The 26,780-nt window shown below is 41.0% G+C and overlaps 9 protein-coding genes and 1 non-coding gene across 10 annotated transcripts; 6 read left to right on the top strand and 4 right to left on the bottom strand.

Annotated features, from left to right (window-relative positions):
* Nucleotides 1–38: 38 nt before the first annotated feature.
* Nucleotides 39–751, bottom strand: V1516DRAFT_682234 (60S ribosomal protein eL36). Its single transcript, XM_066923371.1, has 4 exons — nucleotides 644–751; nucleotides 406–535; nucleotides 267–348; nucleotides 39–209 (listed from the first exon to the last, which is right to left on the bottom strand). Exons 1-4 carry the CDS (start codon nucleotides 657–659, stop codon nucleotides 126–128), a joined length of 312 nt encoding a protein of 103 aa, XP_066774878.1. The 5' UTR covers nucleotides 660–751; the 3' UTR covers nucleotides 39–125.
* Nucleotides 752–1,062: 311 nt separating this feature from the next.
* Nucleotides 1,063–2,916, bottom strand: V1516DRAFT_697545 (uncharacterized protein; the record flags this gene model as incomplete). The annotated part of the gene is made up of 6 exons (XM_066924093.1): nucleotides 1,063–1,250; nucleotides 1,303–1,795; nucleotides 1,844–2,363; nucleotides 2,414–2,517; nucleotides 2,572–2,787; nucleotides 2,839–2,916. 6 exons carry the CDS (start codon nucleotides 2,914–2,916, stop codon nucleotides 1,063–1,065), a joined length of 1,599 nt encoding a protein of 532 aa, XP_066774877.1.
* A 248-nt stretch (nucleotides 2,917–3,164) lies between these two features.
* On the top strand, nucleotides 3,165–9,369 carry V1516DRAFT_682228 (uncharacterized protein). Its single transcript, XM_066923370.1, has 6 exons — nucleotides 3,165–3,282; nucleotides 3,345–3,549; nucleotides 3,599–3,752; nucleotides 3,812–3,970; nucleotides 4,025–7,301; nucleotides 7,352–9,369. The coding sequence occupies exons 1-6, from the start codon at nucleotides 3,269–3,271 to the stop codon at nucleotides 9,270–9,272; spliced, it is 5,730 nt and encodes a 1,909-aa protein (XP_066774876.1). The 5' UTR covers nucleotides 3,165–3,268; the 3' UTR covers nucleotides 9,273–9,369.
* On the bottom strand, nucleotides 9,263–10,247 carry V1516DRAFT_682223 (phosphoribosyl-glycinamide transformylase). Its single transcript, XM_066923369.1, has one exon. It carries the CDS (start codon nucleotides 10,094–10,096, stop codon nucleotides 9,389–9,391), a length of 708 nt encoding a protein of 235 aa, XP_066774875.1. The 5' UTR covers nucleotides 10,097–10,247; the 3' UTR covers nucleotides 9,263–9,388.
* Nucleotides 10,248–10,276: 29 nt separating this feature from the next.
* On the top strand, nucleotides 10,277–13,150 carry V1516DRAFT_682221 (uncharacterized protein). The gene is made up of 5 exons (XM_066923368.1): nucleotides 10,277–10,485; nucleotides 10,596–10,612; nucleotides 10,661–10,771; nucleotides 10,827–10,924; nucleotides 10,982–13,150. Exons 1-5 carry the CDS (start codon nucleotides 10,383–10,385, stop codon nucleotides 12,990–12,992), a joined length of 2,340 nt encoding a protein of 779 aa, XP_066774874.1. The 5' UTR covers nucleotides 10,277–10,382; the 3' UTR covers nucleotides 12,993–13,150.
* Nucleotides 13,140–13,999, bottom strand: V1516DRAFT_682219 (uncharacterized protein). The gene has a single exon (XM_066923367.1). The coding sequence runs from the start codon at nucleotides 13,832–13,834 to the stop codon at nucleotides 13,211–13,213; it is 624 nt and encodes a 207-aa protein (XP_066774873.1). The 5' UTR covers nucleotides 13,835–13,999; the 3' UTR covers nucleotides 13,140–13,210.
* Nucleotides 14,000–14,365: 366 nt separating this feature from the next.
* V1516DRAFT_t78 lies at nucleotides 14,366–14,437 on the top strand. The gene has a single exon. It is a non-coding gene; the product is annotated as a tRNA-Arg (tRNA).
* A 692-nt stretch (nucleotides 14,438–15,129) lies between these two features.
* V1516DRAFT_682210 (ALG3 protein-domain-containing protein) lies at nucleotides 15,130–17,243 on the top strand. Its single transcript, XM_066923366.1, has 6 exons — nucleotides 15,130–15,472; nucleotides 15,571–15,641; nucleotides 15,688–15,716; nucleotides 15,767–15,911; nucleotides 15,963–16,444; nucleotides 16,498–17,243. Exons 1-6 carry the CDS (start codon nucleotides 15,340–15,342, stop codon nucleotides 17,084–17,086), a joined length of 1,449 nt encoding a protein of 482 aa, XP_066774872.1. The 5' UTR covers nucleotides 15,130–15,339; the 3' UTR covers nucleotides 17,087–17,243.
* Nucleotides 17,244–18,928: 1,685 nt separating this feature from the next.
* V1516DRAFT_630320 (Ion transport protein-domain-containing protein) lies at nucleotides 18,929–24,208 on the top strand (the record flags this gene model as incomplete). The annotated part of the gene is made up of 7 exons (XM_066919927.1): nucleotides 18,929–20,376; nucleotides 20,432–21,895; nucleotides 21,946–22,603; nucleotides 22,650–22,932; nucleotides 22,983–23,577; nucleotides 23,632–23,830; nucleotides 23,882–24,208. 7 exons carry the CDS (start codon nucleotides 18,929–18,931, stop codon nucleotides 24,206–24,208), a joined length of 4,974 nt encoding a protein of 1,657 aa, XP_066774871.1.
* A 573-nt stretch (nucleotides 24,209–24,781) lies between these two features.
* Nucleotides 24,782–26,560, top strand: V1516DRAFT_126445 (uncharacterized protein). The gene is made up of 3 exons (XM_066918625.1): nucleotides 24,782–24,853; nucleotides 25,522–26,361; nucleotides 26,424–26,560. Exons 1-2 carry the CDS (start codon nucleotides 24,844–24,846, stop codon nucleotides 26,358–26,360), a joined length of 849 nt encoding a protein of 282 aa, XP_066774870.1. The 5' UTR covers nucleotides 24,782–24,843; the 3' UTR covers nucleotide 26,361; nucleotides 26,424–26,560.
* The last annotated feature ends 220 nt before the right edge of the window (nucleotides 26,561–26,780 follow it).

Below are 26,780 nucleotides of genomic sequence, written 5' to 3'. Positions count from 1 at the left end.
ATTATCAATTTTATAGATACATATACATAAACGAACGCATTCCCAATGACCCGAATGTTTTGCTGCACCACAATTTTCCGATCTTACGATCTTCCAATTTTTCTCCATTAATTCTTTTTAACTCCTTAATGTCCAGCAGCTCTTCGCGACTCGGCAATAACTCGGGTGAGGTCCTCAACTTTGCTCTTTGCACGTCCAAAAGTACCGAGCTGATCCGTTAGTATCAGCAATCTAAAGACTAACCAAATTCAAATCAATCAACTCACTCTCTTCTTGGCCAACTTTCTAGCACGCTTATCCTTGCTATTACGGATCAATTCAACAACACGGCGTTCATACGGAGCAAGACTACTTTATGTTAGTTTCGATTTAGACGCTAAATTCGCTCTACATAATTAAGCATACCCAGAAACCTCACGGACAATCTCACGAACAAAAGTAGCACGCTTGCTGGCTTTTCCCTTGCTGCGTGAAATACGAGCCTTAGGTACACGTGCGGTAACCTTGTGTCCCTTGTTGAGCCCGACAATAAGTCCTTCAAATGTTAGAAATAAATCTAATCTTGCGGTAGCCATCTCATAATCTCTTCAAACTTTCTTGAAGAAACGCATGCCAAAATAATCCAAACAATAGAAAAGCTTACCTGTTTTCTCAGCCATTGTTCAATAATATCTCTATGTCTTCAAAGATATTTACACAACCAGTTCTCGTTTGGAAGTTATAGAAAACTGTATTCAATCTTGAATAATAGTCTTCAGGTTTCTGATCCCAGTTGCTGCCCTAGTCGCTGTGTGTAGGGTTTAATACACACCTAGATCAAAATCGTGACTGTTACGCCGCATGTAGGTCAAGTCACGTGAATATGAATGATTATGTAATATAATTAAGTACATTAGATTATGATGGTACATCAAGAACCAGTTTAGATCCATTTTCTTTAAATGAATCATCTGTCAATCCATTTAAAGTCTTCGATGCACTCCGAAACTGCCTTTTATATTGTACCGAAAATGGGCTACTATTGTTAATGTTGTCTGACTTCGATGACCTTCAAAGTCCTACTCACCCATTAACCTCTTGATCTAATTTCTTATACTCCTGAACTGCAGTGGGTCCACCACGCTCAAGAAGATACACCATATATATATGGCAAAGATCTTTCACTACTGGTGGTGCTAGTCGAGCTTTTGTGCGGATCTGCTGAATCACTTGTGAAATCCGGGAATATCGCTCAGGCTCTCGTTCGGAACCTTGCTCTCGTTAACATTACCTTGCTCAATTTATTCTGATTCAGGTACTCACTCGTAGGTAAATCAATTTCAAATCGTAAAAAATTGATCCAAAAATATTTGCTATCCATACACTTCTCTTGATTCATCAAATACATTTGTCGAGCGTCCAGCTCAGATCCCTTGATTGTCCATAATAGACGTGCGCTTTCAGCCACTATCGCTCCACGTACATATATATCATTTTTTGAAGAATCCAAGATCTCCTTATAATACTCAAGTACTTTGTCCAATCCAGCGATCCTTCGCTCCATGTTCCCTCGGGCTATGATTGTCTCAAGATTGTCTGGCATTTCCAGTAAAATAGAATCGTATATATCTCGAGCGGAATCAATACAACCACAGGATTCTTCGAAAGTTGCATATTCAATCCGAACCATAGGCCGACCTATCGGAACAAATAATGAACTCGCTCGCCGATATATGTTGCGCAGCTCCTCATAATGGCTTGGACCTTGGGCGTACAGCCATCGGACATAGCGAAGCCAAAACTCATCATATAATGCCTTTTAATATTAGATTCAACTATTAAAATAAGAACCAACCAGACTTACAGTCGCGACTAAGCATTTCTCGTATAAGAACCGTATTCGTGCATAGTTTCCTTGCGATTCTTCAAAATCAAGATATGATCTCCAATTGTTCAGCTCCTTAGCTTCTACAGGCTTAACATGAAAATAAGACCGCTTAATTTCAGATTCAAATGGCCACCGACTCATTGTTTCCTTTTGAGTCTCCGAAAACACGTCGACATGATATTGGTGAACTCTTGATCGAAGCTCTCGCTCAAAATCACTGCCTTCCTTTCTCGATCCAAACTGAGCTCTCAGAGATTCTTCGATCTTGGCTAAATCGGTTTCGGAAACAAGATCTTGAACAGGATAGGACGCACCTAATGCTGTGTATCGCTCGAAGTACCGCGCATATTGATGCATGGGTATGTGAATGATCTTAGCCAGAACTTTCAAAACTAAATTTTCCTTTTCCATTCGCTCTTCAAATTCAATGTACTTATCCCAAAATGTATGAGACAAAAAATCGAGACCAACAAATTCAGCGGCAGTATCAAATAATCTAACTCTCATCAGCATGTTCTTTAATTGACCTAGTAAATGATATCATACTCTCGCACTTCGTCTTCATCGGGACAAGTTTCGACTTTAAATCCACAATAACTTGACCATAAATCGACAGAATTCGGAATGCCCGTCACTGCACGCTGATAAATCTATTCATGTTTGTCAGTTAAAAATTGTTATCTACAGATAACAGACTCTTCTACCTCTTCGGACGCATCCGATCCTGCAACCATGAACTCGAAATCCGCATATCTCTTCCAATATCCAAATAACAGTGGAAATTTCGCAAGAAATTCATCAAACACTTTCCGCGCCTGAAATATGACTTCGTGTCGAGATCCACGGCCAAGCCCTCCTTCGAGTGACTCTGTAACCCGAATCAAGCTTTCCCAATTTTCAAACTTATCTGGGTCTTGCTTCTAAACAGCTGTCAGGATGTTAATCCAACATCAATCATAATAATCACGTACAACTAGTTCATTATACTTTTTCCATTCAGGGTCGTCAATTGCTTCAGCATGATCAGAGTACCGTGAATAGCCTGCCATTCTTGAGCAACTTTTTCGAGCTAATCACTACCACACAATTAGTCAAATATGCACCGTTCTCTCACTTGACTGTCTGTAAAACTAATTTGAACAATCAGTTTGCTTAACCATACAATTTTCCTTCTCCCCTTTCCTATTTTGATTATTTTCAGCTTGCTTCTTGCTCCCGAAATCGTGATCGCTGATCTCAATGGATCTCTAAACCTTGCTGCCGTCACGTGAAAGCTCCTTGACTTACCATATCTGGGAGTATCACCAAGGACTGCCTATACATGTACACTGGTTGAACAGGTACCTCTGAGAGAACAAGTCGCGTTTCGTTGTTGTTAAGAGCGAGAATAGCGTGTTCGCAATGGATTCTTTTGGGTGAGTTAGGATAAAACGATTTTAGGTGATACCGTGTCCCCATTGGCTAAAGCTAGCTGCAGTATATCTCGAGCATCTATTAGGACGACTGCTTTGCAGAGACTGGCGAGTTTTGCTGCTTCTCATGCCTCGTCAGAAGATTATTCGAGAATATCTCGAGCACTAGATGCAAAAGGATTGTGTTTTACTAAATGTCGAATGCAAAACGGTGTAAACGGGAATGGAAAGGTCAATGGCTCAAGCAACTGGAAAGATTCTGTTACTATTGTGAGTGTCTTCCTCTTTTCGACATGAATCTCTGTTAACAAGATTATGGAACACTGTCAACGAATTTGAGGTTCTACTAGCTCTTGCCGAGTCGGCGCAAAGAATAACTGTTGAGGAAACTGCCGCAAGTCTACTAGACCAATTTGCTGCCTACTTACGAGACGCGTATGGTCAGCATTTTGTTTCGGCAAATCTACTTAAAGGTACATTTACAGCTTATTCCCTAGCTAGTGGTGCATTTTTTATTGAATTTTATAATTAGATACAATTCCTTCTCCTTGGGATGTTATTACCAACAGGCTTACTCTGGCAATTCTCGATATAGCCCATAACTTTCCTAGTCTCCGGTCTTTTGCTACTGAGCATATCAAGGTCTATTTAGATGATCTTCAGACTCGAATTTCTTCCGTCGATATTTCAGGTAATGCATATGATTTTAGAATAGTGAAATCGATCTTGCTGACTTTTGGTCCAGATTTGGATATTTTATGGCCAATCGCCTTTTCCATATTGGGCTTCTTCAGCGCCCTGTCCTCGAGATCAAAGTACTTCGGCGAGACTGGAATTGAACTCATCACTATCTCAGCATGTACAAGTAGTTCTCTGGCGGAGGATTTTCCATTCAAAATAGACGAAAGTCTGGTTTCTTTGAGAAGTTTAGAAAGACATGGTCAAGCATTCAGAATTTGGAATGGTTATCGAGCGAATTATTCCTCTTTGAAAAGACCTTTTGGAGGTTCTCTGATCAGATTGGCGTATATGGAAGTAGTTCATCGTGCTGCAGGATTGCATATTAATGCTGATAAAGCTGTATCTGGTCATGATCACGAGAGCTATGTGGATTCTATAATCGGCGGTGACCGACTTGACCGGAGAATCACTGACCTTCAAAAAACAAATTTGAAATCTTTTTGCAATGCTGCAATGTCCGAAATTGAAGTCATTGATTCGAGTGAAGATTATCAGGAAGTTCTTTCTTCTCGCCAACGAGGTGTGTTGTTCAAAGCCAAGGCGTTGGCGCTTGAGATTTTATGTATTGGCAACATGCATGATTTATTCACATCCGACGAATTAATTCATCTGATTAAAGAGACTCTCACACATGAGTCCCAATTAATGGATGATTCACTAGCATCTGAAGTTTTTCGAATAATGGCCTGTCTTTCAAGAACGAAACCAGAAGTTGGCTCGTCGTTAGCCCGCATTTTGCCAAAGATTATAGTCGAATATCGTCCTTCTCTCGATACAATTCAAACAGGTACACGTTGCGTTGCATATGTTTTAAAGTTTCTTCCTGAAGATGCTGTAATTTCTACTCTGTACACGTTTGCGAATCTTGTTGTCGATTCTAAAGATCACTCGTCTGGATTAAATGGCTCTTCTGAAAAGCAGGCGAGCTCTTTTCTACGTGCTGCAAATGCTGACAGTACAATCAATTTAGTTTCCGGAGATGAAGAAGATCGCAATATCATTTTCGAAAACATCGTTCATGCATTAGCAAGAATTGTTTCTGGATATAATGAGCCCAAAATAACGTCACTTACTATCTTAGTTTTGATACAGAAAATTGGATATGTCGCGCCATTTGTTGAACGTGCCATTGTTATCAGCTTAGTCAATCTTGCTACCGTAGCGACAGAGAAGGATTTTAATACTATTTTGACATTATATTCTAGATTGACGACTGCCGCCTTCGAACGAGGTGAAACTGAAATGCCCGATGCTGTATTGGATGCCCGAAGACGAATTGCGAAGAAATTTGAGCAGTCCCATCCGTTTTATTATATATACATGTGGAACTTACTGGACGAAATCATCATCAAGGGCGACGTCCGAAGTGATGGTCATCATCGTCATAGGAATGATATTAGATCGTCAGCTGCGCAGATCTCATACTTGATTCAACCTTTAGCCGATCTATTGCCACCAATCGGCTCTCCCAGTTTCCAGACTAAAGATGAGGAATTACTTGATGCGTTCAGAAATGCCTGGTTTAATATGGTTGTTCATGGATATTCCAGAGAATCCGAATGGGTGTCAAAATACTACTCTGAACTGCAAACAATCGCATGGAATTCTCCTGCTTTAATTTCAGAAAGTATTTCTAATAAATTTGAGAGTGACATGGACCTCAATACTATTCTTAACCGAGGATCAAATCAAGGCGATCTAAATGATCAAAGACAAAAGGCACTTTCTTCGTTCACTTCTGGAACCACAGGTGCCATGGAAATCCGTTTGATTAGCTATCCCAAGCTTATATTTTTATCCACAACTTTGCTACTGGAATCTATGCGTGCTTCTGCGGGAAGTTGCTCCAAGATTCAGCTTTATTTCATGGAACCTGGACTTCGATCTGGAGATTCAGCAAAGATTGTTAATGGCATTTTAGGAGAGGTTATGAGTCTATATCTCAGAAAGGTGAGAGCAAATAAAGGTGCAGTAGCAATTGAAGCAGTGTCTAGACAACTCCGAGAACTACTCATTCTTTGCTGCCATCGTATTCGCGAAGTATCAACTGCTGCGGTTTCAAGTACCCAACGATTGGTTGAAACTATGCCTTCTGCCTTATGTCGACGTGATAGTTTATTTACTCTGTTAGAGCTGCTCACTCTTCTTTGGAACAGCTGCCTAGGTGAAGATATTGATCAATATGATCCTCAGACTGTCTTTACCTCTGCCCGTGCTAAAATCACTATCGAGCTTTCAGATTCTTATTCTCTTAGAAGGAGCATTATCAGATCACTAAATGATCGTGCTACTGCCTGGATTCAGATGGTGATTGATATTTCACCGTTAGATATGAAGGGACTTTTACAAACTTATTTGTCTGAGATGGATGATTTCAGAGCGTTAGGGCACATTTCCTTTGGTCGGTCTTTTGCCCTCGAAATGGCAGGTCGTATTTCGTATAGCGACAACAAACTTGTATCAATTCAGCGCCAACAGGGTCTTGAGATTGACACACTTTCTGACTTTTTAACTCAGTATACTTGGCGACAGACGCATCGAAGAGGATATGGCTCGCAATCTGATGATGCAGGTGACAAAGACTATCCGACAATCAAAGCTTCAATTATTACAATTAAGGAAAAGTTAGAGAACAAGAAATTTGTTTCTATAGCTGAGCTACGAGAAGTACTTCTGAGTGTTTCTGCACTGATTGTTCAGAGTGAACAATATGCTTCTGAGCTTGTTTATTACGTTATTTATATTCCATTCAAAGTATTTACCAAGCAATCCATCCGTCTCGGGGTATCTATTTGGCTCTGGCTTCTAAATGAGGCTCCGAAATTAGAATCTCTGATTATTGCGGAAATCACTTTAGGATTTGAGTCTACCATCAGACGACATGAAGGACTTTATTCTCGATCTCATGACTTGGTTCGAGTAATGAACTCAAAAATGGTGTATGCACCTTCGAACAAAGAAGAGATAATGCACGATGCTCGTCAAGCGGTTAATAGTTTCTCTCCCCATCTCTATGTGATTGAATTGCTAGTGAGCCATTTTGAATCAAGTAAACTGCAAAGCAGACATTTATTTGAGATTTTCGAAAGAGCGTTGCGAAACGCTCTATTAAATATGGAAGAAGCTAGCGTTCACCCGCTCGTCCGCCAATACAGATTTAACCTGATTCAATTTGCGTTTAAAGTTCTTGCTGGTGCAGCAGGACTATCATCTCAAAGAGTGACGTATTTCAAGAATTTGGTTCTAACGGCAGCTCTAACTTGGTTTTCTAGTATACCTCTGTAAGTGATTATTTCAAGCGAGTTCTTCCATATATTAATAACATGTACAGGTTCCCTTTTGGCGGTAATAGGCTACAGTTGAAATCTGATTTTAGACTTTTACTCTCTGTTTACAAGCAAGTCAAAGATTTGAAAATCAACTCATCTGAAAAGTCTTTATTTCTAGACGTTAAGAAAGAACTTCTTTTACAATTTTTATCACATGAGGTATATCGGATTTCGATATGGCTTGATCCTCTTGAATTTGTTACTTATCGGCAACTGAAAGTAGCTATTCCGAAAAAATCGTTTGAACCCTCGATTGAAATGTTGGTGATTGCATGGGAAATTGATCCTTTTCTAGCAGTTTCCTATGCCAAGAGATTCAAGTTGCCAGAAATAGATGCGCAGTTGAAACAATTGATTATTGCCGATACTTCACGAGCTGTTCCTGTAGCTGATGCTTTGCCGTATTTGGTTGATGGGGGTATTTCAGAAGAAGCTATTCCCGAGATAAGGTATCTCCTTTTCTGGGCACCCTCATGCCCAACGGATGCTATCAATTATTTTATGCCAAGTTATGGAAAAAATACATTAATGATGCAGTATGCTATGCGGTCACTGGAAAGTCATCCGGTTGAAGTTACGTTTTTCTATGTCCCACAAATTGTTCAGATGCTACGACATGATGGTCACGGATATATCGAGCAGTATATTCTCGAAACTGCTAAGCTGGACCAATTATTTGCTCATCAGATCATTTGGAATATGAAGTCAAATGCTTATAAAGATGAAGAATCCACGATTCCAGATCCTATCAAAGAATCTCTTGATGCTGTAATGGACAAGATGATTACATCGTTTGCCGGACAAGACCGAGAGTTTTATGAGCGAGAGTTTTCGTTTTTCAACGAAGTGACATCTATCTCAGGAAAGCTGAAGCCGTACATCAAGAAGACCAAGGCAGAGAAGAAGCAGAAAATCGATGAGGAAATGGCGAAGATCAAGGTTGATGTTGGCGTATATCTCCCCAGTAATCCTGATGGAACTGTGATTGGAATTGATCGCAAGTCTGGCCGTCCGCTTCAGAGCCATGCGAAGGCTCCATTTATGGCAACGTTTCAGATTCGCAAGTCGATTAAAACGCTCAATACGGTAGCGACTGAAGAAGATGGCGAGACGGAGACTGTTGAAGTGAATACTGTCGAAAAATGGTTGGGTGCGATTTTCAAGGTTGGCGACGATTGTCGACAGGATTTGCTCGCACTACAGTTGATAGCGCTTTTCAGAAATATTTTCAGCGAGTCGGGTTTGGATTTGTATTTATTCCCTTATCGTGTTATTGCTACTGCACCAGGATGTGGAGTCATCGATGTATTGCCTAATTCGATTTCTCGTGACATGCTTGGCCGTGAGGCAGTAAATGGATTATACGAATACTTCATTAGCAAACATGGTAGCGAAGACTCGATAGAGTTTCAAAGAGTACGGAACAATTTCGTGCAAAGTTTGGCCGCGTATTCGGTCGTATCGTTTCTTTTGCAATTCAAAGATCGTCACAATGGAAATATCATGTATGATGATCAAGGGCATATTCTTCATATAGATTTTGGGTTCTGTTTTGATATTGTGCCTGGAGGCGTCAAGTTTGAGGCTGCGCCTTTCAAGCTGACTCATGAAATGGTTCAAGTGATGGGAGGAAACGATACTCAAGCGTATCGCTGGTTTGAAGAGCTGTGTGTGAAAGCATATCTGGCATGCCGACCGTATGCTGAAGATATTATCCGTTGTGTGGTTCCTATGCTTGAAAGCGGACTTCCTTGTTTCAAAGGCGAAACAACAATCCGAAAGTTGCGCGAACGTTTCACACTGGAAAAATCGGATAAAGAGGCTGCGGTTTATATGAGGAGTCTGATAAAAAAGAGCGCCGAAAGTATTTATACTCGAGGATATGATGAATTCCAGCGGATGACGAATGGCATCCCTTATTAAAAAAGTACCTTCTATTGTTTTATTAAGTTGGTAATTGCAATTATGCCTGATATAATACATTAGATACTAAGAAAATGAATGGGAAAAAGCTTTCGACTGTACATAACTGAGCTGACTTATGTAGACTTCGCGATGGCTAAGTTTGCAATCTCAAGAGGCGGATCAACAGATTTTGTAAAATCTAGCTCTTTTAGAGCCAGAATAGTACCTTCGATGATTGCCACATGTTCCAGTTGATGTACACGGCTTTCATAATCGTCTACGGATTCATCTTTATCGAGGTCCAGTTCTTTGACGATGAGCGGTTCACCTTCGTCAACTTCTTGTATAACACGATGGATCATTAGACCACCTTTAGTGATTTCCCCGCGCTGGCCGGCTTCCCAAGCGCGTTCAATGGCATGCGTTCCAGCGAATTGTCCTGGCAATGCGGGGTGCAAATTAATGATCGGAATGCGAGCATGCGACAACGGAATAAGAAACGAAGGTGACAAGATCAGCATCCAGCCTGCGCAAACTACAAGATCTGGTTGGTATTTGAGAACCTTTTCAGCCAAGTCAATATTAAATTGTTTCCGAGCTTGTCGGCGCTTAATTTTGTCATCTCGTGAAATATTAGAGTAATATTCTTGCAAATCGTGGGTCTCGGTCGGAATATCTGCTTTTCGGGCTCTCTCCAGACCATAAGCCGAGGAAGAAGACGCTAAAACACAGCAGATTTTTCCAGGGATTGCTGGGGTGCGAACCCCCGTTGAGGCATCGATTAATGCCTGCAAATTTGAGCCATAACCTGAGATCAGAACTAATATTTTTGGCAAACCCATAACGTGTACATTAGTGGTGAATTGTTCACTAGTTCGAACCGATTATCGAGTGAAATGAAGTCATTGCGATTGATTGTATTGCTGGGATTTTTTCGACCTCCAGCACGTGTATCATGAAATAAGGTTTTCCCGGACTTCTCTCGTATTACTACCATGGAAGATGATCAGTTTCCGCTGGGAAGGCAATCAGGTTGTAGAGAACTGGCAGCAATTCCACGCAAACCATTGATAAAAGTATTTGCTGCTGAGCAATTATTGATATACATTAAAACAATATACTGAAAAAATGCTTTCGAAGCGGCAGCAGGCAAAGAACGAGGCACAGCTGCATGAGTTAGCGGAACTGCTCGAGAATCGACGATGCGCTGACTGTGGAGACCCATCAACAGGTAAGAGCATCGTGGCAGTGGCATTATGTTTTGTGTATTGCGTGTATCCATTTTTGGAGATTTAGTAATACGATTGACTTGTTAATTACTTGATTGCTAACAGATATCAGGATGGGCAAGTTGGAATGTAAGAAAACAATAGATCTGAATGATGCATGATTTCTGACAGTTTCAGATTGGCGTATTCCTTTGTATGAGATGTGCCGGTATTCATAGAAAGATGGGCACTCATATTTCTAAGATTAAGAGTGTGACCATGGACACTTGGAGTTCGGATCAGATTCGGGTAAGCAATAATGCTAACTTTTATAAGCGCGTAACCTAACTAACCATATTACCAGATCATTCGCCAGACTGGAAATAGAAGATCCAATGCGGTTTGGGATCCTGAAAATATGAGAAGCCGGATCCTCGGTTCGTATGATGGTGATGAGGACAGGTTAGTATCAATCTATCTCTTGTTACGGGGCTCTAAGCTAAATGATTCAACCAACAGCATTGTTGAAAGGTACATTCGCGATAAGTATGAATTAGGAAAATTCCGTAGAGATAGAGACGATTATATCTCAAAACGCGAAGCAAAGCTAGCTTATGATGAGCCCGAAGAAGAGGAAGAACTGTCTTCAAACTACCCTGCTCCTGCTGCCTCTTCTTCCAGAACAGGCTGGTTCCGACGAAATAGAAAGAATTCCACTACTAATGACTCAGATCCCTATCTTGGAGAAGATCGCCTACGTCGTGGAGACAGACGCGATCGCAAGGAAGATATCTATCATTTACCAAACAAGGGAAAAAGAGGGAAGAAGACTTTTGAATATGACGATGATTACGATTATGATGATAAAGTTTATAAACTTCATGATATGGGATTCACTGATCGCCGACAGTGTATTAATGCTTTGAAAGAGTCTAAAGGCGATTTGCTTCGGGCTATTGAGATACTTACTGGTACTACAGATGAGGCTCGCCCGAAACTGCCACCCCGTCCAAGTGGAGACATTCAGCAGGTAGCAAGTACTTCTGCTACTTCACCCTTAAAGGATGCCGCTCAACCTCAGCTCCAGACTGCTCAGCAATCTCAGCCTGTTTATGATCAATATGGTAATATTGTAGGAATGGCACCTGCTGTACCTTTACCTGTTCAGCAACAGCAGCAGTTACTAGGTCAACAGCAACTGAGTTATACTAATCCTTCTATGGGATCTACTTCTCAAAATCCTTTCGGACAGCAAATGACTTCACAATATGGCCAGTATTCTACCTCTAGCTTCCAACCGCAACAGCAACAGGTGAATCCTTGGCAACAAGGATTACCGAATAATCCTTCAAACGTATTCTCGTCGGGGTCTCAGAACAATCAACTGTTGTCTCAGGTTACAGGATATGCGGGCCAGTTTGGAGCCGTTCAAGGTGTGAACGGACTTCGATCTTCTACTATTTCAAATACTGGTGTTTCGAACTCTAGTGGATTCCAATCTCAGTCTACTGGAGCTCCGAACACGAGTTCAGTTACCACTGCGACTTCGAATGGTGGTAATACAGGAACAAGTTCTCTGACAATTTTAGATTCAACACCCCCTGCTGCGTCGGAAAATAAATTTGCTTTTCCAGCATATAATCCAGGGATTAGCAACGGACCTAATGCTGTTCAGGCTCAAATCGGTTCAAATACTCTCACTAACGCATTTCAAAATCTTTCTATGCAGTCTCAACAGACTCATCCTACTTCTACTGGCTTTCAGCCTGAATCTGCTGGTTTTATAAGAGCACAGCCTACGGGTTACGTATCTCAGCAACAGTCTCAGACTCAAGCTCTTACTCAGACTGGTAGTCAATATCCTTTCGCTCAGCCACAAGTTATGGGCCAGGCGACTATTCAGCAACCTCAGCCAAATCCTTATCCGTCTCTATCAAATTCTTATCAGAGCCAGTCTCTGACTTCTGGCCTACCGAATGTTCAACAACCTCAGCAACCTATCCAGAGTCAGCAGTCATTTCAGCCCTTTCAACAGTTCCAACCGCAGTCATTTATACAAGGACAAGGTCCTCAGCAGCAGCAAATGCAGTTTCAGTCTCAAATTCAGCAGTCTCAGTCTCAACAACCTGCTCCAGTTCAGCAGCCTATGAGAACTGGTATAGATAAGCAGACGCTTCTTTCTCTATATCAGTTTCCCGACCATTTCTCTTCCCCCGTCGCACTTCCTCAGCAGCAGACTGGGCAACCAGATCAAGGACAGTCACTACTCGGAAAGCAAGCGATCGGATCGCAATCTGTTACGCAGCCTGTAGAACAGTCGGTCCCGAGTCTCAAACCTGGTTCGCATAACCCTTTTCTGGCACAGCACTCTACGCTTCCTCAACAACAGCAACAGTACCAATCCAATTCTCGGCCAGTTGGCGATAAAACTGTGCGCTTTGATGAAGCAAATGGTGGGCGTGTGAGTCCGGATGCGTTTGGCCAACTGAGTGTAACTTTCACTGGGAATGGAGGTGCTCGTCGCTGGTAGTCAGATTTTTTACCGTCGCCAGGATATTTCTATCAATAGAATCTATGTTTTGTACGGCTTTAGGTATTTTATTCAATTGCGTTTTGACCTGTTCTTTTGGTGTATTAAGAGTGTTTGGACGTGTTTTTTTGTATGTATTGATATGAATTAAAAGTGCAATTTCTTTATTCTATTATGATCCATAAACTCCAATAAGCGCCAAAAAAAACCCAATGAGTTCACTCTGCAAGACTAAACAGTACCCGAATCCAAGTACTGCATCGCGAGCACTGAACCAGTATTTGTCTATCGTCAGACTGAGCATTATCCGATTCTAGAAAGGCATGCTCGAGCATGGATTCGGTCACCAAATACGCATCATCTTTCCCGCATCTACAGTTCCGAAACCATATTTGCTGCAGATTGCAGGTATCTTCGGGATAACCATGGCATGATTCTCTCGCGTATCCAGTGGAGAGGGTAATAGAGCTCGATTCTGCAAATATATCTTTAGAATGTTGTACACAAGATGTCGCTGTTTGGAAATCATCTAGGTCAATTGAGTCAGCCTGAGCTATCAATCGTTTGAATCGTGCCTCCTCGATTTTTTTAGACTGCTGGACTGACTCCAGCTGCTGGTCATATAAGACTTTCAAGCTAGAGGTCGAAAGTATATTGTACGCCTCGACTATTTCGTCCACTGTCGGTGTAGACGAATCGTTCGCAGTGAGAATCGATTTATCTGGATGGTGCTCCAGAAGCGCTGAGTGATATGCTTTTCGAATCTCGGAAATTGTTGGTGTGGTATGTGGGGGAGGCGGAAGATGGAGGATTTCATAGTATGATAGTGATTGCGCCTGCATTCTGGAATTAGCATTAAATTAACATTAGTTGTTGGATTAAAGTACAAAAAGTGCGAAATGAAGTTTGAGATTGCTGGGAGTTTGCGATAAATAAAATGGGAGTTGTCTAATTCAATATATTTTTAGCCAAAATATTTCAATTCACCAGTTGCATTTTTCTTCACAAACAAACTAATTAAGACAGCAACTTGAAATATCATACCGCCAACTTATTTTAAACTTGCATACTGAGTCTTTTTACTTATCAGAGCTCTACTTGCAATCTCACCTTATTCTTTGGTATCGACCTTGTTTGCCTCGGTAAAATAAATTGCGGATGAAACTTTCCGACGTCGATGACTTAGCGTACATTCTGAACAACTAAAAAATTTGAAAATTAATTAATTATTTAAAACAGATTTGGTTTTATTCTGCACTGAAATTAGAAAACGCTGAAGACCTAGAACATTAATCAATATTGATCCGTTTTTCAAGACCAAATTTTGAAGGCGATTGTTATGTATTGCATTAACCTTATTTTCAAGAAGATTAGCCCTCATGGCGTAATGGTAACGCGTCAGACTTCTAATCTGAAGATTGTGGGTTCGAGCCCCACTGGGGGTGGAACTGCTTATATATTAACATCATTAAGATGTTAAATTTTTTGTGGATATTATATATTGATACAAAACAGGCGGGTAGATTTCACATTTTTTTATTCAATCTCTGAGTGTAAATTGACCTAGTTTTTAATAGATTAAAATAAATCACAGACAGAAATTATTTTCAAAAGTCAAATTCGATTTTTCCTCAGAATGCTCGAGAAATAAAGGTTAGTCATGTAATACGCGGATTACCCGAACAAACTATAATGCAACTCTCGTCTCTACTTTGCTGAAGAGCCGATCAGATTCTGAAATAAAAGAAAGTATTACACTGGTGAGGTATTATTAGGACAGGTAAATTTATTTTTGCTTTGAATTGATAGGCACCTATAGTATTAAAGCATTTAGACTGCTGGTCTTTGATTTTGCTTCTGACCAGGGATTTCAATATCCAGGAGTAAAACGGGTGTGGCGCATTAACTCTACTGCACAAGCCAAAAAAGAGGAATCGATTGGCGATCTCCAGGGAGAGATTGATAAACTGGGAACAAAAGAGCGGAGAACTTATAGTCATGATGTTGGGCGCAGTAGCTTCCAGAATAAAGAATAAATTCAAAGGGGAACGTACTCGAGCTGGACTCAGGCGCGTTCCGAGGCGCGTCCGCAAGTACATACGACGACGAAGAATAGACATGTGTCTAAAAAGGGCCAGAAAGCTCAAAGCTTTTTTACACTCCTTGGTTGAGGGATCTAACACTGCAGAATTACTTTTTCATTGGATTGGTTTCAATCAATGGGTCTAGCTCAGCTTTGCTTGTCTGGCTCAGCTTTCAGGTGAACTACAGTATAGCAGATCCGTCAAATAATTTGAGATTTTCCAATACGAACTTCGACGTTAGGGTTGAACATACTGAGATCGGTATGAGCTGGCTGTCCGGACTTTTTAGTTCTTTGTGGTCTTTAGCTACCGGTCATCGATATGCAGTACCTCTGGCTTGTTTGCTTTGGCTCGCAGACTTTGCTCTTTCGATTATTGTGATTTTGAAGATTCCATGTAGGTTGCACTTGATCTGCAATTACCTTCCTTGTTCGGCAGAGATTGCCAGATGCTAATTCGTTTTGTTTCATTTTACGCTGACCTTTTTGATTTAGACACTGAAATCGATTGGAAAGCCTACATGGAACAAGTCCAGATGTATTTGGCTGGCGAGCGAGACTATGCTGTACGCAAATTTGCATTGCTACTGTCCAATTTCTAATCTGTCTTAGGCGATCAAAGGTGGAACCGGACCATTAGTGTAAGTCAACTGTTTGCACATCCATTACTTAAAAATGCTGATAATCACAGCTATCCAGCGGGACATGTTTATGTCTATAGCTTCTTGTATAGGATCACGAATGAAGGTCAAAATATTTTTCGAGCACAATTGATCTTTCTCGGTCTCTACATGGCCACTCTGGCTCTCGTTTTTAAATCTTATATCAAGGCGAAAGTAAGAGAAGCATTGTTTTATTTTCAGTCTTCACGAATTAATTTTTTCAAGACCCCTTTATATTCATTTCCTTTAGTAATACTTTCCAAAAGATTGCACAGTATATACATGCTTCGGATGTTCAATGATACGGTTGCCATCTTTGTGAGCTATTTAGCCATATATGTTTGGCAGAATCAGTATTGGATGCTCGGATCTATTGTTTACAGTCTGGCATTGTCTGTGAAGATGAATGTTTTGTTGTTTCTACCTGCAGCCAGCGTTATTCTGTTTCAGGCTCTGGGCCCTAAGGTTTTCAGAGCTTTGATGTATATGCTCCAAGTTCAAATAATTGTCGCATATCCATTTTCCTCAAAATTTTTTATTTCATACCTGACTCGCGCTTTTCAATTCAATCGAGCTTTCCTTCACAAATGGACTGTAAACTGGCGGTTCGTGGATGAGGTTGTTTTTCTCACTCCTGAATTTTCACAAACTTTGCTGCTCATTCATGGCACTCTACTTCTTGCATTTATATTCGGTCGATGGATAAAGTAAGTCATTTTTGTATTATATGGTTCTTGTATGGTTTGCTCACAAGTTCAAGACCCTCCAATATGAACTTCATTAGCATAATTCAAACACTCATCTTCCCTGCTCCCCGTCCAGCAGCTGTTCATAGGGCCATTCTGGTGAACCTTACCCCAGAATACATTTTAAAAACTTTGTACACATGCAACTTGATTGGAGTATTGTGCGCACGTTCGCTACACTACCAGTTCTTTTCCTGGTTTGCCTGGAGCTTGCCTTACCTTTTGAGCGCAACCCATTGGAATCCGATTATTCAAATAGTGATCTGGCTATCTGAAGAATGGGCCTGGAATGTGTATCCCAGCACAAAAATGTCTTCAGTTATAGTTGTGATATCGAACGGTTTGATTGTATGGGGAATATGGCGAAGTACACGAAGTGATGTGCTGGCACAGCAGGGAGTTGCGGGGGCGCCCGTTGTTCCTCCGGAGATGGCGTCTATTTCAATTACGGAATCGATGATCCCGCTGAAGCAGCCACCCTCAGTTAGAATATTGTCTGTACAGAATGAATCCTCAGCTGGTAGCTCTCAAACCTACTTAGGTTCATCTAGAACAGGAACTTCCAAGCAGTCTCGACGGCGAAAGCCAAGCGCAAAAGTATGATGCTATTAGAATGTCTGAGTTCTTTTTTGTTTTTGTTGATTCTTTCATATTCATCTATTGTTTGTCTATTTCGTATTGAAGAATATTCAATTCTGCAACAAACTATTGTATATATCTACACATATGTAGCTGAATGTATTTTATCTTTTCAAAGGACAAATTAACATTTCCATCTAGTGATTAGAAGTAATTCATCCTCATTCACTAAATACTCGTTTTTAAACAACGATGTAATTATTTTAAATTGTTTGCCCCACTACTATCAAACGACGCCTACCGAAAAACAAAGACGCTGTTAGCGAATTAGGGCAATGACGAATACTTAAATGCATCATTACTCATGACATAGCTATAATGACCAGCAAAGGTAGAAATTACATAAATTCACTGGTGATAAGGATGTATGCCATTTGCTTTATAATTAAAATTATAATAAACGAATAAAAATTGCAGAGATAAAGACGGGAGGACCTGACACAAAAGAAAATTATATATTGCTAGCACGTGAAGCTTTGGGCTAGGGCTATTCAATTGGTTCCTGACGACACGTTAGAAGAAAACTGAAGTGGGAAATCGATGAAGTAAAGGAACAAAGAATGGAACAAACGACAGAGAGAATGAAAATGGATGAAGGATCAAGCTAAAGTTGTTAGGCACGACGGCAAATTGGATAAATAATAATTATTTCCTTAGAATACTTAAAAGTTTTGCTAAACGTTGTAAGAAGTAGGGTAGTTGCTTAGAACAGAACAGGGCGTTGCGAGCAGACGAGAACTGATTCCGTACGTAATCGCGGCTCGAGTGTCCATATAACTCTCAAACCTTTAGTCTATACCCCAGCTCGTTGGTGTTTGGTGTTGACAGTTTGAATTACCTCCTCACGAAAATTGGCTTCCTTGATGTCTCAGTACGTGTCTTTTCTTCTAGATTAACATTCTCAGAGCGTACCATATTAGAGGGTGCCGCGAGAGGTTTATCAGTCAATCTGATTCGTATCTTGACTCTCTACGCGTTGACTCTGTCGTGCAACTTGGAATATTAAAGCTTTATTGAGTAATGCCCAGTTCTCGGGCGTCGCTGGAAAGCACTAGAGGCTCTTCTGATTTGGTAGAGATCGAACTGAACCGGTTATCTGATGACGCTAAAGCTACGCGTGTAACGGTTCAAAGCGACCATGTCGATGGCCACGCCAGTCACAACAACGACAGCGATAACAATGATTACAGCAACTACAGTAGGACTATTGCTCCAAATGTCGAAGTTGGATTAAGGCCGCCTGCTCGATCTGCGCAGTCTTTCAGAAGAAGCTCGCGAACACTAAGAATCAGCGCTTCACTTAGGCGCAACCACTCTTCATACGTCCCTCTGGATGAGAACTCTTCAAGCTCCATCCACGCACAAACTCGAAGCTTCATTCACCCCTTTGATTCAAGCAGCAGTTCCAAGTTAAGAATTAGGGATAATACTCAAGAGCCCAAGCAATTACATTCTTTACAAATCCCCACCAATGACGAGAAGGATAAACATCTCAGCTTGACCATGTCTGCAATGAGCGCAAAATCGGTCAATTCGGCATGGAGAGACGCGCTGGGTACAGGAGCTGATGATAATGGCTCATGGTTCCCGACCACTAAACCCGCTCAATCAGATCAATTGCTCGACATTGTCGATCCCGCGGAAGATGAAGAAAGTGCTGCTCTCATCAGCAATAATGATGTTGTCGATCATGATGATGACTTCGATCGACAACTTGAAGTCAATGAGAGTGAACCTGCGAGGATAGTTAGTACAGACACAATTAGAGAGTCTACCAACCGATGGAGAGTCTTTTCCAATATTATTATGGGCTCTGTTCACCGGGTCGTTGGCATAGACTCTGTTAAGCTATCAGTTCACGACCGCGGCATTGGCCACGGCGTTTTTGTCTCAGAGGTTGAGATTACAGAAACTCCACCTTCTGATGAGAACGTTTATATAAATGAATCTCCTACGCTCCCTCAAGTGGATTATGTGCGCTCCAAACTAGCAGACCCAGAGATTATTGAAAAATTCGACGACTTGAGAGGCAATTCCTTGGGATTCATTGGATCCACGAGTTTAATTCGGAAGTTCCTGCTCAGACTAGAGTTAAGCTCCACTTTAGAGATATTCATGTTTTTCTTACTTGTACTTCAGTCGTTTGTGGTTATCTTTCGAGCAAGCCACGAAGAACTTTATAACAATGATAGCAGCTCATATCAGGAACTCTGGGCCAGTGAGTGGTCCAATATTATACTTGTTCCAATCTTTGCTTGTTACACGCTAGAAAGCGTCGTGAAAATTATCGTTAGTGGTTTTATTCTTAATCCTGATCACTCATTTCAGGAACTCATTTCCAAGTTTTTTCAGTTCTTTCACATCAACAACAATGAATCGCATGTTAGAATTGAAAAATTATTGGCATCTAAGATTTCTAGTCTTTACTATTCATCAGCTCTCACACCTCCTCCTATAACTGAGCACAATATCAATTCTTCAACCGAAAAAATATCTAGATTGGCTTATCTACGATCTAGCTGGAATCGATTAGATTTTGTGTCTGTGCTGTGCTACTGGGTCTATTTGGCCTTGGTGCTGGTCGACACACGTTTCTCGGATGCAGCAGTTAATCTTTTCCGGATGCTAAGCACTATCAGATTGCTCCGATGGCTTAAGATTACGAATGGCACAAAGCGGGTTCTGGATAGCATCAAACAGGCTGTACCGTTTCTAGTTAACGTATCGTTATTTATTTCGGCTTTTTGGACTATATTTGCTATAATAGGTGTGCAGGCTTTTAGAGGTTCACTAAGAAGACAATGTGTTTGGATAAATCCTGAGAATAGTGAGGACACATTTCAGAACATGCAGTTTTGCGGCGGTTACATTAACTCTACAACTTTGGAAGTTGAGCCATTTCTGAAACTGAATGGCCAGCCAAGTCAGCGCTCTCCTAAAGGGTATATATGCCCTATATACTCTCAATGCATTGAATCCGACGCAAATCCATATAGTGATACTGTCAGTTTTGATAATATAGCTCGTTCATGGGAGCTATTGTTCATCACCATGGGAATGAATGGATTTTCTGATCTCATGTCGTACACGCAAGATTCGGATACAGCTTTGTCTGCACTATTTTTTGTAGTTGCAGTAGTGATATTGTCGTGGTGGTTGTTCAATCTTTTCATTGCAGTCATTTCAGAGTCTTTTGGACGAATTCGAGAGTATGAAGAACAGCTGGAGACTCCAACCAAGTCCAGAACAAAAGCGTATGTGCGCAATATTGAATACAAAACATTAACTAGGCTAAGCTAATATTTTTAGGGACCTTACAGCTCACCGTTTAAAAATATCACGCTTTCGACGATATTATATTGTACTACAGCCATATGTTGTCTTATTGATTGTGTGTGATTTCATAATTCAATCTGTCAAGTCTGTGAACATGAGTACAGTGCGGACCGACTTTATCAATGTCTCGGAGGTTGTCATTACGTTCGTTCTTTTGGGTGAGATTATTTTCCGATTTTTGATTCTGTTACCACATTTCCGAATATTTTTTGCGGACTGGAGAAATGATATTGATCTATTACTTGCATTCATAACGACGTTAAGCTTATTTGTTGGACGCTATGGCAATGACAAAGTTTATCCCTGGTTATCATTTTTCCAAGTTGTGCGAATATACCGATTCATTCTGCAAGTCAGAGTAATGCGGGAACACTGGATTACTCTAACAAAAAAGACTCGTGATTTTTTCAACATGACTTTATTTTTCCTTCTTGTTGTATTTTTAGTCTCATTGTTTGGATCTGAGCTCCTGCGAGGATACATCCCAGATGAATATGAAGGCGAAACTCAAACTATCACGTTCGAGACTTTTCCGAATGCATTTGCAGGGGTATATCAGGTTTTAACTACTGAAGGATGGGCTCCGATGCTTTATAGTATCTCAGGATCTATCTCAAATGATGCCCTTTCGTGGTTTGCCGTCTTTTTCCTGTGTGGCTGGTTTATGTTTTCGAATGCTGTCGTAGTAAACATTTTCATTGCTGTGGTACAGTCTAATTTCGATATATCAGATGAAGAGCAGCGAAGACTCCAAGTGCTGGATTATGCTAAACGATTCACAATAAATAAAGATCTACGTCCTGGTGATGTGGATTATTCAAGGAGACCTTCGCTTGCCCCTAGGAAAGGATCTCTTGCACCTCAACGTTTCGATTCAGTCTTACGAGGACGAGATAACGAACTGATGGATTTTAACCCTCCCTCTCTGGAATATAGATATTCTTTTGGAGGTGTTGAGGATGCAAACACAAAGCTATCCTTTGCATATTGGAAAGACAGGCTGTTTGGTCAGAGAAAGAAGAACCCATTTTACTACGAAACAGCGTTCGAGTTTGCGGAAACGGCTAATCTTCGGACAATTTTGGATAAGGCTGTGGAGGCAAAGACCAAGCATCTTTATGAGCGAGAAGTCTATTTGTCGGAGCATCCTAACTTTACGCGTTCGTGCATGTTTTTCAAAGAGGATAATCCGATACGCAAGCTTTGTGCTTGGATCGCTCCTGTTCCTCGAGAAGATGGAGTTCGCGACAATAATTTCTTCTTCTATTTTCTGATGGTCATGGTTCTTGCTATGGTTATCGTATCTTCCATCTATACACCTCAAAAAGAGATTGAATATTTTGAGAAGCACTGCAATTGGAGTGAGGATCAGGTTCCGTGCACGAAATATACACCAATGACAATCGCTAATCTTATTTTTGCTCAGATTTTTACTATGTAAGCAAGCAATTTTAGTGTCCTCAGAGAGTTTGCACTAATCAAATTAGAGAGGCGATTATAAGAATAATATCTTACGGTTTCGTTTATACTCCTCATGCATACCTGAGAGACGTCTGGAATCGAATTGACTTTGTAGTTTTAATTTCGATGTGGGTCGATAATATTATAGCTCTGACAGGAAGTAGTGGTTCTGCGCGTTGGCTACGATCTTTAAAAGCACTGCGAGCACTACGGTTGTTGCATGTGATGCCCGATGCGCAAGAGACATTTCAAAATGTCATTTTCAGTGGAATAGGACGAATTCTTGTAGCAGCTATGATATCGCTTTCGCTGTTGCTTCCTTTTGCCCTTTGGGGATTAAACATTTTCCGAGGAAAGTTTTATTCGTGTGCTGATGGTAGTATAGAAGTACTGGACCACTGCCTAGGAGAGTTTAGCTGTCTTGGAGGGGATTCAGGGACCTGTGCTCCTTATAATTGGGATATCTGGCTTCCGCGATCGTATAATACGCCAGGTTTTAGTTTTGATTCATTTCCTGAAGCCGTATCTGTATTGTTTCAGATTATATCCCTCGAAGGTTGGAATGATGTACTCCAGGCAGCAAAAAATGTTGTCGGAACAGGCATGAGCTCGGAATATAACCACTCTGTTTATAATGCCATTTATGTGTACTTGTTTAATGCTCTGTCGATTCTATTCATTTCGGTAAGTAGTTATTTAGCAAGGAGGTATCATACTAACTAGAGGTCAGACCTTGTTCATTACTGCTGTTATGCAAAATTACGCAACCAGAACTGGAGCAGCATATTTGACCTCTAAGCAGCATTCTTTGCTGGAGATGTTTCGGGTACTTAAAGCTGTAAGACCATCTCGAACTGACAAGCCACCATCCAGCAGATGGCGCAAGAAATGCTTTGAGTTAGCAGTGACTCAAGGGAATAAACTTAGATTAGCCATGCGTATTGCATTGCTGGTTTTGCTGGGCTTGCTGCTGTCTGAGTCGTATCAATCCAACTACAGTTCACCATTTCGAAGTAAGTAGAGGTTGGAGTTATAATTCCAGATTAACTTATTATTGGACTAGATGTAATGTACGCTATCGTATCAATTTGTTTTACGCTGAATGCATTTATTCGCATATTTGGGCTGCGGTGGAGACGCAAGCAAACTAGAATTATAGATTTTAACACAATTTCTCGGAATGCATATGACATTCTTTGGGCATGCGTCGGGACCTTTACCACCACCATCTGTATACTTGTGCTCATCTCCGATAGTCACGAACTAATGGCTACTGTTGCTAAGATCATGATGACTTTTCTGTTGTTGTATTTGATTTCGATGAGTGATCAGCTGAGCCAACTGTTCATCGCAGCACGGGCAAGCCTATTGTCCATCACCGGGCTATTGTTCACTTGGGGAACGCTATTCATGGTATACGCAATTGCGTGCAACCAAATATTTGGCTTGACACGTCTGGGCGAAAACAGTTCTGCGAACTTGAATTTTCGGAGTGTCCCCAAAGCTCTACTCCTATTATTTCGAATGAGCTGTGGGGAAGGATGGAATTCAATAATGCAGGATTATCTTGTTGAAGCACCTTTCTGCATCGACTCCGGAAATTTCTATACTAGCGATTGCGGCAGTTCAGTCTATGCATATATTCTTTTTTTCACCTGGTGAGTGGTAATTGCAAAGTGGACCGCCTTGACTCGCCTTATTAACTATAGCAGGAACATTTTAAGTATGTACATTTTCATGAATGTGTTCATATCGCTTGTGATTGAAAATTTCAATTACGTTCATCAGCAATCTGAGTTTAGGCCGTTTTTCACTCGCGATGCTATTCGTGCTTATAAGCGAGCGTGGAGTCGAGTAGATGTTGATGGTTCCGATTACATTCCGAGGGAGCGATTGGGCCAGCTATTACGGGTGAGATATTTGTTTTGCTTGGATATTCTTGAAACTAATGAGGGACCGAAGTGTCTTCCGCAACCATATCAGTGCTGTATTTATGACGAAAACTTGACCTATTGGCAGATTACGGAGGACGCGGCAGTGAGCGCCATAGCAAATCCAACAGGACGATTAGTTGGACCTGCATCGCGTTTAGTCGATCTCGACCGATTGAATGAGATTATCGATGGCCTTGATGTCGGCCGAGTTCGCTCTCGGCGAACAATTATTACAAAGCTGTATACCGAAATCCTGGATACGTTTGTCGAAGGCAAAGGGATTCCGTTTTCAGCACCATTGTCTATCATTCCGTTTTATAAGATCCAACATGAGGATTTTACGAGTTTGCCGTGAGTAATGAACTTATTTGGAAATAAGGCGAGAACTTCATTGACTTGTGAATAGTTTCGACATGTATATCGAGAGACGAGCGATCGAACAAGAAGTCGAACGTCGGATTGCAATTGAAAGAGAACAGAGTTGTGTTCAATTTTTCTATGATCGAATTAAATATCTACAAAGACTACGAGAAGAGCGAACTGGACCTAGAAAGCATGCATTCGAGCAGCGGACCTCATGGACTAGCCAATCGATTCGGGGAGCTTCAACGACCGAGGGGAATAATAGCAGTCGCTATGATCCATTTGCAGATGTGTTGTACGAGGACGAGGAATTGGAAGATCAAGACAAACCTTGGGTTGACATTGGATATGATACTGAGGAGACATGAGGTAATAGGAGAATTAGCAAAAACGGTTTATCAGGATGAATATCATAAGCAATATATATATAATTTAGTTAGTTCTAGTGAAATTGGGTAAAACCAGCTACTCTCGTTCTACGTTGGCTCTGAAAAGACTTCAGGGTAAGTAAGTAGTCTCCATCTCTATAAAGCTGGTAAAATTTCAAAAAAAAATGTTTTTATTTTAAAGCGTGGGACCCCCTTTCGTAAATATGAGATTTCGATTAGTTTCGTGATTGAAGAAGAAATGAAAAAAGGTAGGCCAGAACTCTTTTCGGCACAAAATCCAAAAAGTGAATGGATAATTCAAAGACCACGGTGATGAAATCGTTGTCGCCCCAATCATATCAGCTTCTTAACCCGGAGCACGAATGATGATTCGACATATAGCCAAACAATATTATTTCTGAGTCTTGAGATTTATCTATTTATAGTTTGCCTTGAGTGCCTATTGTGCCATTTTTTGGAATTCTTGAAAAGCTAATATGGTATAGGTGAGAATCATTAGAAAGGTAGCTTGGAAAATTGAAATGATGTCTCATAAAGTACTATCAAATTCCGATGTGTAAGCTATGGGGATATTTTTATATTTTTGCTGATCTGTTTTATTTTTTTCTATTGAATATTACCAAAAAATGAGAAAAATGTGACTTAAGGATTCATTACTGATTCTCATGTAGGCTGATCGGGACTGGATCATAGAACCTAGCCAAACTGTAAGTACAAAATGGCAAAAAGGATCTCACTTTGAAATCGATAATAAAGCAAAATGATGAACAAAAAGACTTAATTCCATGCTAATCATGATCATCCGTGATTCCAACTACTATTCGAGATTAAGTATCTCTGATCGTTATTATTGAACAAATGGAGACCTCAGCTACCGCATGAATTTGAAACACTCGATTATTAACCAGTATACTAGATATGCAAAGAATATCATTTGTACCATCGAAAGCGTTCAGAGTTCAGATTGCGAAAATGACCACTGCTAGTGTTGGCCCAGCAGTTTTACCTGATGAAGACCGTATAGAAACGCTTTGTCATGCACTTGGTGCTGTTCGAGAGAGAGTCGATGCCATCGGTAGCGAAAGGCAGGTTCGCCTAGTTGCAGTTTCAAAGCTGAAGCCGGCAAGCGACATCTATGCTCTATATGAGAAAAGCGGACAAAGACATTTTGGCGAGAATTATGTTCAGGAATTGGTCGAGAAAGCAGCCGTGCTGCCGAAAGACATACAATGGCATTTCATTGGAAGCTTACAGTCAAACAAATGCGGGCTGCTGGCAAACATCCCCAATCTTTTTGCTGTAGAGACAATTGACAATGTTAAGAAGGCTCGCCGGCTGAACGAAGCCAGAAAAGCTGCAAGCGAGGGAAGATCAGGCGTGGGTAAATTAAAGGTTTTTATACAGGTCAATACGAGCGGCGAAGACAACAAGAGCGGTGCCAGCCCTGGGGAAGAAGTGCTTGATGTTGCCAAATACATCACAACTGAATGTGAGTTCTTGGAACTTCAGGGTCTCATGACGATAGGATCCATTGCGCGCTCACATGCGGTTGCCGGGGGAGAAAGTGAGAATCCTGATTTCTCTACCCTGATGAAAGAAAAGCACGCGATCGAGTCTGCGGTGCCAAAAGTAGGTCTGCTCGAGCTCAGTATGGGCATGTCAGAAGATTACGAAGTAGCGATCCGACAAGGCAGCACAAACGTCCGTGTAGGAAGCACAATTTTCGGAGCCAGACCCCCAAAAACTTCTATCTAAGGTAAACAAACAATAGAATGTTAACTCATTTGTAACAAACTCAGTCGGTATGCCTGTCACAAGATGAATAATATATTTGTCAACTAGGCCCAGACGAGTTAATTAGGCGAATTTACAAGTGCTGAGGGGTTGGAACTCAACTATTCTCATTCCAGAAACATTGCCCTGCTGGACATGAATGGCTCTGTATATGATATCATGAATTTCAGCCAATCAACATCTTAAGTCAATCAAATATACAGCAAAAGCTCCATTTACTGCGATACGACCCATACAACGTTATAACCTGGCCCCGAGTCACAAAACACAAGTCACGTGTGAGGTCAGGCGACACTAAAATGAAACCCTTCCCGAATAGGAATAGCGGGACTGGCTGGGCACTTCTCCGCATGAAAATCTCAAGGTGTCTCGTGTCTCGCG

The sequence above is a fragment of the Lipomyces oligophaga genome (genome assembly GCF_038497815.1).
Source record: "Lipomyces oligophaga strain CBS 7107 unplaced genomic scaffold V1516scaffold_11, whole genome shotgun sequence".
Taxonomy (NCBI): domain Eukaryota; kingdom Fungi; phylum Ascomycota; class Lipomycetes; order Lipomycetales; family Lipomycetaceae; genus Lipomyces; species [Lipomyces] oligophaga.
Note: the sequence above shows the minus strand (reverse complement) of the source record. Positions and strands in the feature narration are given on the sequence as shown.